The sequence below is a fragment of the Polyergus mexicanus genome, unplaced genomic scaffold, assembly GCF_030449975.1.
Source record: "Polyergus mexicanus isolate NDT 795.1 unplaced genomic scaffold, iyPolMexi1.0 SCAF_17, whole genome shotgun sequence".
NCBI lineage: Eukaryota > Metazoa > Arthropoda > Insecta > Hymenoptera > Formicidae > Polyergus > Polyergus mexicanus.
The window spans coordinates 718,839-734,291 of record NW_027223337.1 but is presented as its reverse complement, the minus strand read 5'-3'; the positions used below and the strand labels follow the sequence as shown (position 1 = coordinate 734,291).

Genomic DNA, 15,453 nt, shown 5'->3' with positions numbered 1-15,453 from the left:
ATGAAGAGACTGGAAGAAATAAATTTATTACAAATATATATGATATTGTTGATATTGGTATAATAATTTAACTGCAGAGATGCGACAGAAATTAATAGATTTGACAATTATCATCTATTATCTTCTATTCTTTTCTCGTCTAATGATACCCATCGCGATAAAGTATGTACGCGACTGAAAAATAACGGTATCTGCTATATAAGAGAACTATACTGCGTTTCGATATTCACTGTCAGTACCGAAAATCTATAGTTTTCGTCACGTACACTATAGATTTTCAGTTTTACTGGCAGTGAATATTGGAACGTAGCCTGCGTATGCACGGCGAGGATATATATCTTTCGATGTATATATTTGTTCCTTCATCCAACAGTTCCAACACACGTGTCTTTATTCTTTTTTATGTCAAAACACGAAAAAGAAAGAACGGATGAATATTACACAAAGGAATGGATATAATCATTTAAATAATCAGAAGAAGAAGAAGAGACGTACGATTTCTGATCTCACGCTATTTCTGATTGTATGTATGCTAAACAAATGAATAAAATGAACAAAATCGTGCAATTTTGTTTGACAATAATATTGACACATTGTTCGGTATTGCGTGATTTTAATTAGGTGACATTGTATTATACGAGAGAATTTTCTTTGGATTCCAATGCTGTTTTGACTCGAGGATAAATCGCACGTCCGATTGCTATCGTAAGTTTGTCTTTTGTTTATTGAGTACGATTAAACGCTTTACTCTACTTTGTTCTATCTTGTTAGATGCAGAGATATCAGGTATATTAAAAAAAAGTTGCGAAGAAATCTCTGTTCATCATGAGCGAATCCGACGATTCTGACATTCAAGCTGATATTCAAGCTCTAACCGAAGCTTTGTCTTTACCTACAACCAGTGACCCACAACAACAGTTTATTTCTAGTAATTCGCGATCCGATAGCACTCCCTCGATAGATATTGATGGGAGCGACGATGAATGTTTTAACTATATCTATGAAAATCAGGACATTGAGTCTCTGAACGTTTACGAGATGAATGAAAAATTGATCACGGGCCTGATGATAGCCAAGAAAAAATTGATTGTTTTGTTACAAGAGTGTGAGAGGAAGATAAAGGAAGTGGAAGAAAAAATGAGTTCCAGTGAAAGATCAAGTTTACGTATTCCTAGTAGAATTGCAATCACTAATGCTGGCATGCCATATTTTAAGGATAAGAATCATTTTAGAGCACCCAAGAACTGTGACATGAAGCTCAAGGAACAACGCGGTGAGTTATTTCTGTCATCTCTTAGAAAACCGAGTCGTTGGACGGGAAGAGATAGGGAAATACTTTTAAAAGCCATAGAAAATGAGGCTATTGAATCGGTACTGTCTAAAGGATTTGATGATGATAAACAGTCTGATGAAGAGATATTGAACAATCAAGCTAAAAATATGGCATTACCACTGCCTAGAAATTTTAAAGAAATGGTGGGAGCGGTCGGCGAGAGAGAGTTTGATTGGCATAAAATTTCCAGAATAGATTTCGACGATAAGCATTCACCGGGTGAATGCCAAGCCATGTGGAATGTCTATTTGCATCCCGACTTCAACAAGAGCGAGTGGACAAATGCAGAGGATAAGAAACTATTGCAATATACCAAAGAATATAAATATCAAGATTGGGATACTATTACACAGTTGTTAAAAACAAATCGTAGTGCTTATCAATGTTTCATCAGGTATAATACCATTAAGAAGATGCCATCCTCGGGACATGCTTGGACTAAGGTGGAAGATAAATGTCTCGCGAATATCATAAACCAACTCCAGATTGGAGATTACATTCCTTGGTCCGAAATTGCTAATCATATGCGGCATAGAACCAAGCAGCAGGTTTACACACGGTGGATGTACAGGACAGCGCCGCATTTAAGGAAAGGCAGGTTTACTTATTTGGAAACAAAAACTCTTATGGAAGCGGTAGAAAAATATGGCATGGACTTCTGTAAAATCTCAAATATGGTGATGCCATATCGAACTTCTACACAACTCAATGAACGCTATCATACAGTAATGAAAAACATGAACGATAAAATATGGACAATCGACGATGATGAGAAACTGCTTCAACTACACAAAAATTATAATAATGATTGGTCCAAGATAGCCATGTATTTTTCCAACAAATCAAGAACACAAGTGAGACAACGATTTAACGCGATACAAAATTACACAAAGAAAAATATCTCTCTTCAAGATATTCCTAGACAATCTAGAAATGGTAAACAGGTTTTAATGTATAAGCAATTATCTAAGAATACATTGAAACAATGTAATAAAACCACGATTGATGATATTCAGCTAAGATTGTATGAAATTCTTAGTTTACCTCCTTTAGAAGTTATCAATTCTCAAAAATCTTACGATTCAAAACAGCTCGCATACGATACTAGAAGATTTTATGATATATTAAACTTATTAAACGTCAATGTTGATCTTTCAAATAGTTTTGTAAATTTTGTGCATCTAAATAAAAGGGAAAAACTACTTTTGGCTTCTCTAAAAGAATACATAAATGTAAGAAATAATGGAATACAAAATCATGAGCGAATAGAAAAGTTCAGAATGCAAATGTTTGGTCGTATCGAAAAAGTTAGCGAATGTTCTTTCATACCGCCACTACCGTTTGATGGATACATAAGAACAAAGAAGATAAAGAGAAAAGATCAATCAATAGATTGCGAGCTAAATGTCAATGAAAAATTTCTTATCGATGTGCCTACAGAATTCTCTACAACTTTCTATATAGATTTCATTAATCATGAGGAAGAAATTCAATTTTACAAATTTAGTCAATTATTACTAAGTGATTATTACGAATGCGATGAGCGACATATAAATTTATACAAATTATTAGAATGTAATCTCTCTTTTGATAAAGCGAGCACTTCACCAGAATATCATAATAGTACGGATGTGGATTTGAAGTTAACAAACTACAAGCAAAGAAAATGCTCGAATAAATTGCAAACACCTATAAGCACTGAATATATTAACGATGAATATGAAGAAAAGCTATTCACTATGTCGAATATAATTATGCCGAATCGAGCAACTTTATTAGGTTTCAAGAATTTGCTTCTTTGGAAATTGTTGTATGAATGTCAAAATAAATCTGAGCATTGCGAATTATTATTTAAAAGTGAACAACAAGAAACGGAACGAACAACAACAAACTGTCCTATACAAACGGAAAGCGTCGAATATCAATTGCTGCAAATTCGTTTGCTGCAATTATTTAAACTTCCTATAGGTTTATCAAACTCCATATTGGAACTATCTGGACCAGCACCTATATTTTTGACAAAAATAGATGAGAATCAGAAAACCGTTTCGAAAAAGAGAAAATGTGAAGATATGAATTCTGGAGAATTGAATGAAGAAACAAATAACTATAACATTCTTGCCAATAGCAGCTCTAAGTTTGACTCCAATATTGAAACTGCGGATCTTCCCATAGTACGTAATTGCAAAGTAGTTTGCAAAAAATATAAAATAATCGCAAAATAATATTTGATTCTTGATATCATTAAATCAATCAAAGATAAAGAAAGTAAGTTAAAGGAAGCACATTTTCTCACAAATATGTTACATTTTCCTTTTCCGTTTTTGAATTAAAGTAAACTGATGTAAGATAAACTTATTTATTACAAAAAAAAATATATATATATATATATATATATATATATATATGTATATAATCCTTCGAAAATTATTTGTATTGTATTACATAACTGTGATGATTAGCGATAGTGGAAGTTTATATATATATATTTACACACACACACACACACATTACAAATATATATGTGTACTTTTACTACGATTATAGAATATAAAATTAAAACTATAAATTTTAGGGAAATAACAGCTATAAATTTTAATAGCCATAAGAGAGTGGCACTAACTATATTTAGTTTTATATAATTTATTACCACCTGTCTAATTAATATCAAGAAAAGATACTTCTTTTTTCGTAAAACAATATTAGAAAAATGCGATAGCAATAATCTAGGTAAAAAAATATATTGTACATACATATATCAAAGTATGTTCTTTTTTTATTTTTATGATAATAAACAATTCCTTTTTTATTTTATTATAAATGCTATTATATTACACTGTTTTTAAAACTAGCAAAATTAATAAGCGATGCTATGTAATAACACTTATACAACTTCGAGTATTATATATTGTTTATAATCACCAACTTAAGCACATGAAATAGTAACATAGGTTATTTCAGACAAGTATAAACAAGAGACATGATAATATACACTTTGAACATATCGTCCATTAGATTTCAAAAATGTTAATTTATATGAAACAATATGCGTTTTTTTTTCATCTATTAAGATATTTATACATTAAGATATTTTAAAGCGAAGATTTATTGAATATACGCATTATAAGCGTTATCGTACATGATTATTATTATACATGATAATGATTGATATTGTCTGACAGAGATCTAATATATGGAAAGAAGAAATATAAATGTATATTTTACATGCAAAAAGTACCTGTATGTGTAAGCTATGCTATATGCAAGTACATAATCTTCATTTAGTTAATACATATATATATATATATATATATTTTACAATTTGCATGCTTTATTTTAATACCGGTATCTCTTAATTTTTGTAATGTCTCAAGTTTTATAAGGATTATCTTTCAATATTTATTTCTTTTTTGACACCGAACTAGTATAACTTGTTACAATAACTGTACATCCACTTGTAAAGACACCCCACAAAAATAAACTCGCTTCTATCTTACCGACTAAAAATCTCAAATTGTCCAGAATAAATTTAAGTGGTTCGTTTACGATTTTAAAATCAGGCTTGTCTTGTATAACCTTCATTTTTTTCACATAGTCGATAAATGGTGGATGATCCCGGCTAAATATCGGAAAATATTCCCCTTCTTTCTCTCTGGTCCACCAAGCATTAGTATTTGTTCTATATGCGGGAACATTATCGATAAAATATATATTACTCTGATTCATGTAAGTTAAATTCTATATATATACATTTAAATTATATATATATATATATATATATATATATATATATATATATATATGTATATATATTTATCTTGCAAAATATTATATGTACTTACATTTGGTTCCACGATGTATAATGATAATAATAGAGACTAGCTCTGATATATTTCGGCGGTCTATCTCGGAATGGACTTTCGACGGTATTTATTAGAGCCAGTACCTCAGGCTGCCCAGTCAATAAACGATAAGTTAGCGACATTAACCATGGATTTTGTTTATATGTACCTAATGCAGCAAACCACATTTGCCAATCGAGACGAGGTTGATGAGGTGCTACAAGAAAAAAGTTAGCTTATTGATAAGTAGCTCCGAAATAACGCATTTTATATCAAACATTGAATAAACATCTTACCAACAAATGGCAACGAGTTGTTAACGTTTCCTGGCTTATATAAAAATTCATATTCCTTCCAAGGTCCATCAATACTGTCACTCCCTTCTATTATAACTTCTGGTCTACCTTCGACTCCTGTCATACGACGAAATAACCCATAGCTGTTCACTAAATGAAGATGATCCACCTTTGCATGCATCTGTTTCAATTGAACAGATATCGTCGAATTTTTCGATAAAATTGTAGAAGTATGCAAAGTGGAATATGGTACCTGTGAGCATTTTATGCCTTACACTTTATATATATGTATGACACATTATGTGTTTTGTTAAAGACTTAATAAATAAAAATAATAAATAAATCAGAATTGTCTGTTGTACTTACAAGGCTTATAGCAAAAATCAAACACACTGCTATGGTGTAGAAAATTGTAACTATCATTGTTGTAATTTTATTACGCGTCCCTTTGGTAATCATAGCAGAATTAACTATAGAATCCACTGCCGTTAATCCGAGAGATGCTATACCGACGCATATAGAAAACGATACCACACGAGAAAGAACATAATCAAATTGTTCTTTTGTAAATGCTACAAAAAAGAACAATCATGATCAATATAAATATACATTAGATTAAATTGTTATTGATTGTTGTAATATTATGTTTAAAATAAAATACCAATATCGGATTGAATGATCCAATTGTCTGTTATCCTAAGATTATAATAAATATATGTCCCATATATAACTCCTCCATAAACCAATACGCTTATTAATGTCGAAAGATAATTTATAATACGAGACTTATCATTTTTAGATTTTCGTTTGTAGAAAAATTGATCGTCCAATAAGGATATGCATAAACAAATCGTTAGGAAGTTGAAGAAATTGTAGTTTCCAGTGGCAATTATACAGACTTGCAACAATACCTGGAATATTAAAGGAATATCATAATAATAATAAATGATAATCGATCTATAAGTTGTAGATATTCTAGCTTATTATAGATGTATCATAGCTAACATACCTGTAAATAAAATGCTATTATTCTCACTTTTCTATTCAGGACAAAAAATAAGAGCGGTATGGCAAGCTCAATAACGTTTGTAACAACAGTGCTTAATCGAAGAAACCATATTGGCAAGTGATGTACATACCATGCCAGAGGAGTAGGTATACATTGAGATTCAAAGTGGACATTTAGAGCTATAAAATACAGTGAAATATTTCATAAATAAAATAATATTATTTTTATATATTGGATTTTACAAAAATTATCTTACCATCTAATTTCCACCATAACGGACATTCTGAGGTAAGTTTTACTACTCCACTAGCAAACATCAAACGAAAAAGTAACCAACGCACAGTCCAGAATGTCACAGCATCGCTCGGAGTGCTTGGTTTTCCACGATGAGAGTACCAAAATGGTGCTACAAGTATACATAGAAATCCGACCTCCAATAATAAAATATCCCTGCATAAATTAATAAATAAACACATATATTCCATTAAATTATTAAACAATCGAATCATTAATAGTTAAATAAATAAATTATATGTAAATTTTATAAAATATATTAATACATATTTGGTATTATACATATTTCAATTATATATATTTTTTAATATTTTACATATAGATTTCAAATGTATAAAATTTAATTTCATTATGTTCATTCAGAAAATTATAACAGTTGATAGTATTTATTGAATTAATAGAAATATAATCCTTGCCATTGAAAATTAAATGTTACACATTATTCTATATAATGTAAGTTAAGTACCTAAACTTACATAACAGTGTATATGTAAAATATTGTAAGTGAATCAACAGAATTTGCAATATTAGGAATCTGATAATTCTCTAGATGATAGTGGAAAATATATTATATAGTTAAAATATTACAAAACTCACCATTGAAACCACATAAATGTTTGACCAATCTGATATAAAGAATAATATAAGGTCCATAGACCTGCAAATATTGGCGCAATACAAAATTTTTGCGAGACGAATCTGCAATATAATATAATTTTGACCATTAACAAGACGGCTATATAACTTTAATATAATTGAATCTGTAGATTATATTATATTTTGTATTATGTTTTCTATACAGTGAAAATTATTTTTTTAATATTAATCTTGCAGTTCTTTAATGTAATAACATACCCTGCAAAGGAGAGAATAATTCCAAATAGAGATAATACATCCAGCATATACTCTACGTTTAAACCTAGATACGGCGCAAACCATAAGAATGTCGGTTTCTGTTTCAGTTTATTAAATAGTGTTGCACGTGTTTTCAGATCCACCTGCGTTCTGGCTGGTAAGATTCCATTATCGCCATACAATCCTGTTTTATATTATTAATTAATAACACTATAATATTACATCTCAACTTTTTTAAAAGTAAATTTACATATATACTCTGCAATGGAATTTATATATGATCTAAAATCATAATTTGATTCATAATCTAAATATGAGATACATCCAGCAAAAAAAAAAAAAAAAACGTAATCATTAACTATTAGATAATAAGCAAAAACTTATATTTACAATATGCCGAAATGCCACACATAAGCGTCACTGAAATCAGCATTTATAAGCAGTTTCCTTATTTTTTTCCTTTTTTATATGGCAAATAGCAGATATACATTCTTTGAATTAACATATTTCGCGAATAAGAGAGAAAAAAATTCCGTGCGATCAAGAAAACATGAGAGAAAAGATAAACACACAATACAAAGTCAAGATATTGGAGGACACCTTAAAGACAATATAAATATACGTACCCGGAATCTGTATGTAAAAGCTGAGGAATGCGAACAGGTATATAATGCAGATTCCACGCAGGAATAAATTACGAGTGTAACGTACTTGCGCCATAATCGGTATTGGATTCCGTTTTATGTTAGAAACTTGATATTTAACCGCAATAAAGCGCGACTAACTACCGGCGATCGGTGATAAATGCAACACACACACACACACACACATAAGCACACATATGCACATATCGACTCGGCGATCTTCGACGTACTACATGTATACATATATATATAGCGATAACGGGAAATGGGTATATATATATATGTATATATATGTAAACACGACGAGAGAGTGGGACGTGGGACCGCCGGAATTTACCATAGACATAGTATATCTAGACCGAGCGTTTGCCTTTATTTAAGGAGTGGTAAATTGTACGTAGAAAAGGACATACTCTTTTTCTTGCCTTCTCTCTCACTCGCACGTAGCATAGCGTACTCTTTCGCTATGCTACGTGCGAGCGAGAGAGAGAGAAAGAGAGTGCAAGAAGCACGAAACAGAGTATGTCCTTTTCTATGTGCACCTTGGCTCTCAGCTCTCACTCCTCAACACTGGGTCTAAATATATTATGTCTATGGAATTTACCGAACCGCCTTTTTAACCTAATGAATAGTTTTCATGTATTACAAATGTCATGCGATAACAGATGATCGGATGCGATTATTGGCTGTCAAACGAAAAATGCATCAAAACTACATTGATTATAGGCTGCGATCGAGAAGACGCTAGAAATGCTTCGAAGCATTGCATTAACCAATCAAAATAAATAAATCTTTACTCTTTCTGTCCTGATTGGTCAATCAAACGCTTCGAAGCATTTCTAGTGTCTTACCGACTGCAGCCATAGGCTGCGATCGGGAAGACGCTAGAAATGCTTCGAGGCGTTGCATTAACCAATCAGAAGAAAGAGATCTTTATTCTTTGTGTTCTGATTGGTCAACCAAACGCTTCGAAGCATTTCTAGTGTCTTACCGAGTGCAGCCATAATTGCGGGTGTAACTAGAGAAATGTCAAAAAAAACCGCGATATCTTGTGCAATATTGTTTTTTTAGCGTGTAAAATGTTAAGTGTTTTTTCTATCTTGTGGAATTTTAATTAAAAGGTCGGAAATAATACTTTTCTCAGAACATTTAGATATATATGTATTTATATGACGTTAATTTCAAAAACGACTAAAAATCCCTTTTCTCTATTATTGTCTTTTTCACTTCCATTTTATTTAAAAATATTAATATAAAAAATATAAATACAGTATCTCTGAATTGAATGAGAAGGCCGATGATATTACATTTGTCGTACGACAAATGTAATATCGGCCTAAGTCATAACACGTTAACAATAGCGCGCTAATGTTCACGTCGCCGAATACTCTATATATATAGATCAATTATTTATTTAATAAACGATTAATATATCACAGAGCGCTTATCGTTATATTAATTATTCGATTCTGCGGTTCGATTGTTTAATTGCACGTTCTCAATTCAAATTATATTTAAATAATCAAAAGATCATAAATGGGACAAAATTTTTTCTTTATTTTAAATATCGATAGAAAAATAGTTATTGTTTGGTAAGGATTGCAACAAAACGATAATTTATAATTTAGATTTCTGTCACTTCGGTTTTTACCTTAAGAAAGATTCTTACTTGTATTTTATCGGTTTTTGAGAATAATTTTAATGGATTTAATAATTGAGATTTTTGCGATTAAAATGACATTAAACACAAAATCAAATAATTTTTAATTAAACTAATAATAAAAATTTTGATTACATATATTTAACTAAAAGGCTTCTCTCTATGTTGTAACTAAAATGTATGAAATCAATTTGCGTAAATAATTAAATTGAGATAAATCACTTGACGGGCTTTTAACAAAATATCTGATCGACAAATATTACATAAATAAAAATGAGAACTAGAAAATAATTTTCAGTTTTATATTTATTATTTGATAAATTTTTTTTATTTTAATTTATTATATATATATTCATATAATAAATATCAATTATTCCTATGTATATTTTTAAATTTAATATATAAACACAGCACCGCTTTTGATTTAATTCATATCACACTTAAATTACAATCATCATATCTATAGAATACATAAAAATAAAACACATATCGAATAAGTTGGAATTACTTATATATATAATTTATTCATACTAATAATATTTATGTATGCACTGACAAATATTTGCATATATTAATAAATAATAAATTATATCAGAACTAACACTTTTTAAATTTATTATTTCAATAATAACAATTATATCAATAATATACAATGTGTGCAAATATAAATTGTTAAAATTGGCAGTGCATAATATACACTTAATGATTTTGTTTTTTCTTAGATTTATTCAAATACTTTAATTATCTAAATAGAATTATCTAATTTTAGCTCATTGCTTTTAAAATCACATTTTGATTTTTAATTGCTTAAATTTAGATTATCCTTAAAAAAAAAATTATCAATTAGTAAAATTGATTTTTATGTAGTATAAAATGCAAAAAATCTGCCATCTATTGCATAATATTATGAAAAATATTTTTATCATTCTGTACCAAGATTCTTAAATGTAAAATTCAAGTTGAATATCATTAAATCTTGATTTTTTTCTGTCAAATGTTATTTTATATATCATTCTTTCCTCTGCATTCAGAATTTTCCATGGAACATTGACTTTCTTGAGCAAACGTTTTAAGTACTTCATCTTCAAAGTTGGGATCAAGCAAAATATCTATTCCTTTTGTTCCACACAAGGAATATTTTTGGAAAACAGTCTTAGCCACTTCCCATAATGAAAGATTGTGTTCTAATATATGAACCAGAGGCTGTGCCGACGGGAATAATAATGACAGATTACTAGAAAATGAAATAATATAATGAAAACAAAGTATATAATATTGAAAGAAACATATTATTGAATATACTTACGTAAAGAGAGGAATGACTAGATTAGTAATAAATTGTATTTGGAGATCGGGAATGGACGCACGTTCTCTGTCCATCATTTCCATAGGCGCATTGCCCATGCTCTTTTCTAAATCTCCTTGCAAAAAGAATTCATCAAATATCTGTTCCTGATGTAGAAAATTATAATTTATTTGTTGGCTACGAAAAGATTCAGACATTAATGAACAATATTTACCGCTGTTTTCTTTGAAACTTTCCAATCTTTAGTTTGATCGCTAAGATCACAACAAGTCATAAGCATTTCAAATAACAACTTTTGTTGTTTTGGATCATCTTTGTTATATTTATTGCATATCATTTCCTGTTTATTTATGCTACGAAAATGGGAAGCTAAATCTGTTGCAAGTATATTGCTCCTCAACAAATCCAAGGCTTTACTATAATCATCACTATCCAAACTTTCAAATATGTTGCATCCTTCAGTGTTTAAAATACACATTGTTTGCGCAAGATGATGTCTCTATTAAAAAGAAGAAATAAATCTATTTTTAGTTTAAACTAAATTTAACTCAACATTATGTATATATACATATATACGGTATCCTGTTTTACCTCCATAACAGAACCTTCTGAGCTATAAAGACTTGCTAATACAGTACCACATAGAGTTTGAAATGAGTTATTAGTTCCTCTATGATCTATGTCATGACATAAGCATGATACAAAAAATACCAGAGCCTGTAGAGGTGTCATATAATGTTCCTCAATAAGTTGCATATTTTTTATCAGCAGATATGCAAAATGTGCTACAGAAAATGCATGTGTCCAATTATGATAAGGCGCGTCTCTGTATCCTTTCTTAACATACAATATGAACCTAAGAGAAATGTTACTGAATTATTATATTGTATATTTTTTGAATTATTATATTGTATATTTTATTGTATATTTTTAAATAAATATAAATTATATATTTATATTTTTGTATAATAAATTATACATATACATAATATTTCATATCAATACCTTGCAAGTGTCGATATTTTAATTCTCCAATACTTAAGGAAAGATAAGTCTGTGAACATTTTAATGGTATAGCAAGGCATATGTTTGTAAGGTACACTCCTTGGACTAAAATGGAATTTGTTAAAATCTTTAATATTGTGATCATCTCTGCAATTCAACAACAATTCCACAGCAGATTCTTCCACCTAGAAATCAATTTTCTATTATGAGTGCACTCATAATAATTATCCTATATTCAATTATAAAATGTATTATAACAAATATACACCTTCATGTGATACATCATTATCTCATTGCTAAGCTTATTTCGAGCTTGAGCATCCTGCATCTTTTTATAAACAATACTATGCATTATTGATATACCACAATAAATGCTAAATGCTGTCGCGATCTGTTCGTCAAAGGCATCAAAATATAAACCATTTATTTTATTACACAGTTGAGCCACTCCTAAAATATGAGAATCTCATATAACATACTTATAATTTTCATATTTTTATTATAATTTGCAATACTTCTGCGCAACAAATTTAATATACATCTAATTTACCAACAATGCCTTTCTCATCTCGTATTGGAAAGCACAAGATATTTCTAGTCTTGAATCCTGTTGCCTCATCAATACCACGATAAAAGAGGGGATGATTATACGCGTCTCGGATATTAAGTAATTTACCAGTAGTTGCAACATGACCAGCTATACCTTGCCCGATAGGAATTCTCATTTCGTTTACATTCTGGAAAACAAATTGTTTATATAGAATATTGACGTTCTCTTAATCATAGTGTATGAAACTAACTATATTTACTTCGTTTGTGCAAATGCCATCAAATACTTTTGCAACTAAATCCTCTTGATCAGGGTCCAAAAGAAATAAGGAACATCTCTCTGCATTTGTCAATTTTCTGACTTCTGCCATAATCTCACGCAAGAGATCAGAGAAGTCTCCTTTGAATTTGAATTAAAAGGTAAATAAAAAATATGTAGATTGTATATTTAAAAAATTAATTATCATACCTAAATGTGTGAAGAGCTTCCTAGAAACAGCTAATAAGTTTTGACATTGTTGTTTTACGCGAGTCTCTTCATAACAATGTAATGAACTAAGCAAATATCCAAGACTAAATCTGCAGGATTTCATTTTGAATACATTAGATATTTCCATTAACAATTATGATGAGCTATAAATTCCTTTCACAATACCTAAAGCATTCTTGAACTATTTCTGTACAAGCATGCCTAGCTTCATCTCCATCCGTATAATCTACTAGGCATACAAGCAAAACTGTATAATGTTTAAAAGGATGTTGTATCGGGATTATTAAGAGGGACTGTGGTGTTGCATCTGTTATTCTATTAATATATCTTAATAACTCTTCCTCAAGTTTTGCAACATTCAAAACTAATGATGTTTTATTTATCACAGCCTCGTATAAAACATTGTTCGTCATCTGCAAAACAAATTTTCCTTTTCCATATTCACAAAAAATATATATCAAATAAAAAATGTATATTATTAAAAATATTATTTTTACAAATATCATACAAAATAAGATATTTTAATATTAGAGATATCAAATATAAAATAAATTAAAACGATAATATTTATCTTATAAGTAAACATCTTGTTATTAAAATTATAAAAAATCCGTTCACAATCTTATCAAAAGCATCTACAAGCAATTTAAAATACTAAATAAATTTAATAATTGGCTATGATAACAATGAAATATGATTATGATACGTAACAAGTAACAAATATATTTCTAAATGCTATACATACAAATTATTAATAGAAAAAAAAATATATATTTTCTATATTCCTTATATTAGAGGATACTTCTATGATTACTTGATTGAGATTGTTGGAATACTCTCTTAATGTTCTTTATTTTTGTAGAAACTTTTTCAAAAGAAACTTACAAGAAATCTCAATTCTCTGTCCAGAATTTCTTCGCCAATCACATGAATAATCATTTCCTCAGACTCCACCAGTATTGATATGAGAAAGACCAATTTTGCATTTGTTGCATTCTGCACCTAAAAGAGAACAAAATTAAATTAATAAGGAATAAATACGAGAAATTATATACAATCGTAAATTTAATTGCACACACACATATATATATATATATATATATATATATATATATATATATATATAAAGAAAAAATTGGCCGCTTATTCTGTTATATCTGCCCGGTCGTCTAGCAGACGACTATGATCATTCACGATGCGTTACTATTGGTCAATCAGCGCGAAAACTCGTATCGTGCCGATCATTCAAAGATCGCTCCAACTCCATCGCGAGGATATGTTAGAATATATATATATATATATATATATATATATAACGACGCAATTTTATAAATACGTACATATTTGTTCAGCCGTCGTTGCACCTCCGTATATGGTAGATCGCATAGTTCCTCGATTAGCGAGAGGATTTTTGCCGGATCGGCAATCAAGTTGCAATTCATTTCGAGGAATTGGATTTAATCGAGTACACATTCGAAAATCTCTCGTGATCATTTCAAAAAGAGATATGACTCGGCGGGGATTGAATGATCGTAGAAGAATCCCTCGACGTTGATAATCTCGCCATGATTTTCCGCGTGAATTAACATTAATTGATATCAAATCTATAAAGTTAATTATGTATATTCAAACAGCCGGCACGGGTGTCACGAGCGTCTATCCACGAATTCGATTAAAATGCGTCGAGCACGAAGTTTTTGATTGTGTGTCTATTGATAAACAGGAATCCCGCGCGACTATATCGAAAGAGATTCTCTTTTCTTTTTGCATTAAAAATAAATTTGAGTATGTTCAAAAGAGAGAATTCTCCGCGCTCTCTGATTGGAAGGCGATCTAGGGATAAATCTCTAGAAATGATTGTGTTCAGAAATACATCGTCCGATTGACAAAAGAACTGCCATTGATGTGTCTCGGAACGCGGGATAAGAAGAAATTGGAGTCGTTAGATTGGCAACATTTTTAAATTGTTTCAAACAGTTTGCGTGGGAGACTGTTAAATTGTTGACAATAGTTGAAGCGCGACTAATATATTCTTTAGGATGTTTCTTTGACAAATAATGTGTGTCTATTAAAATTTAATTTAAATGGATTAATTAATTTGGTGAAAAAAAGATATTGGAAGATCAAAATGAGAATTTGTTGAATGATCATTATTAATATGTCGTTTATT

General features: G+C 29.8%; 3 protein-coding genes across 4 annotated transcripts; 1 reads left to right on the top strand and 2 right to left on the bottom strand.

The window, feature by feature from the left end:
- Window positions 1-210: 210 nt before the first annotated feature.
- Window positions 211-3,728, top strand: Pbp95 (proximal sequence element A Pbp95). The gene is made up of 3 exons (XM_070309654.1): window positions 211-523; window positions 622-705; window positions 772-3,728. The coding sequence occupies exon 3, from the start codon at window positions 826-828 to the stop codon at window positions 3,556-3,558; it is 2,733 nt and encodes a 910-aa protein (XP_070165755.1). The 5' UTR covers window positions 211-523; window positions 622-705; window positions 772-825; the 3' UTR covers window positions 3,559-3,728.
- Window positions 3,729-4,363: 635 nt separating this feature from the next.
- On the bottom strand, window positions 4,364-8,408 carry LOC138940611 (lipase maturation factor 2). Of its 2 annotated transcripts, XM_070309655.1 has the most exons (11): window positions 8,256-8,331; window positions 8,020-8,049; window positions 7,630-7,813; window positions 7,372-7,473; window positions 6,737-6,930; window positions 6,481-6,659; window positions 6,133-6,382; window positions 5,838-6,043; window positions 5,472-5,724; window positions 5,176-5,392; window positions 4,364-5,012 (listed from the first exon to the last, which is right to left on the bottom strand). In XM_070309655.1, the coding sequence occupies exons 3-11, from the start codon at window positions 7,674-7,676 to the stop codon at window positions 4,733-4,735; spliced, it is 1,728 nt and encodes a 575-aa protein (XP_070165756.1). In that variant the 5' UTR covers window positions 7,677-7,813; window positions 8,020-8,049; window positions 8,256-8,331; the 3' UTR covers window positions 4,364-4,732. The 2 variants fall into 2 exon arrangements, with proteins under 2 accessions (XP_070165756.1, XP_070165757.1); XM_070309656.1 differs by lacking the exon at window positions 8,020-8,049 and having other exon boundaries at window positions 8,256-8,408.
- Window positions 8,409-10,724: 2,316 nt separating this feature from the next.
- Window positions 10,725-15,032, bottom strand: LOC138940470 (cGMP-dependent 3',5'-cyclic phosphodiesterase). Its single transcript, XM_070309394.1, has 12 exons — window positions 14,624-15,032; window positions 14,169-14,285; window positions 13,449-13,696; window positions 13,263-13,372; window positions 13,054-13,193; window positions 12,795-12,981; window positions 12,513-12,694; window positions 12,245-12,429; window positions 11,831-12,095; window positions 11,454-11,738; window positions 11,240-11,385; window positions 10,725-11,167 (listed from the first exon to the last, which is right to left on the bottom strand). Exons 1-12 carry the CDS (start codon window positions 14,723-14,725, stop codon window positions 10,936-10,938), a joined length of 2,199 nt encoding a protein of 732 aa, XP_070165495.1. The 5' UTR covers window positions 14,726-15,032; the 3' UTR covers window positions 10,725-10,935.
- Window positions 15,033-15,453: the final 421 nt, after the last annotated feature.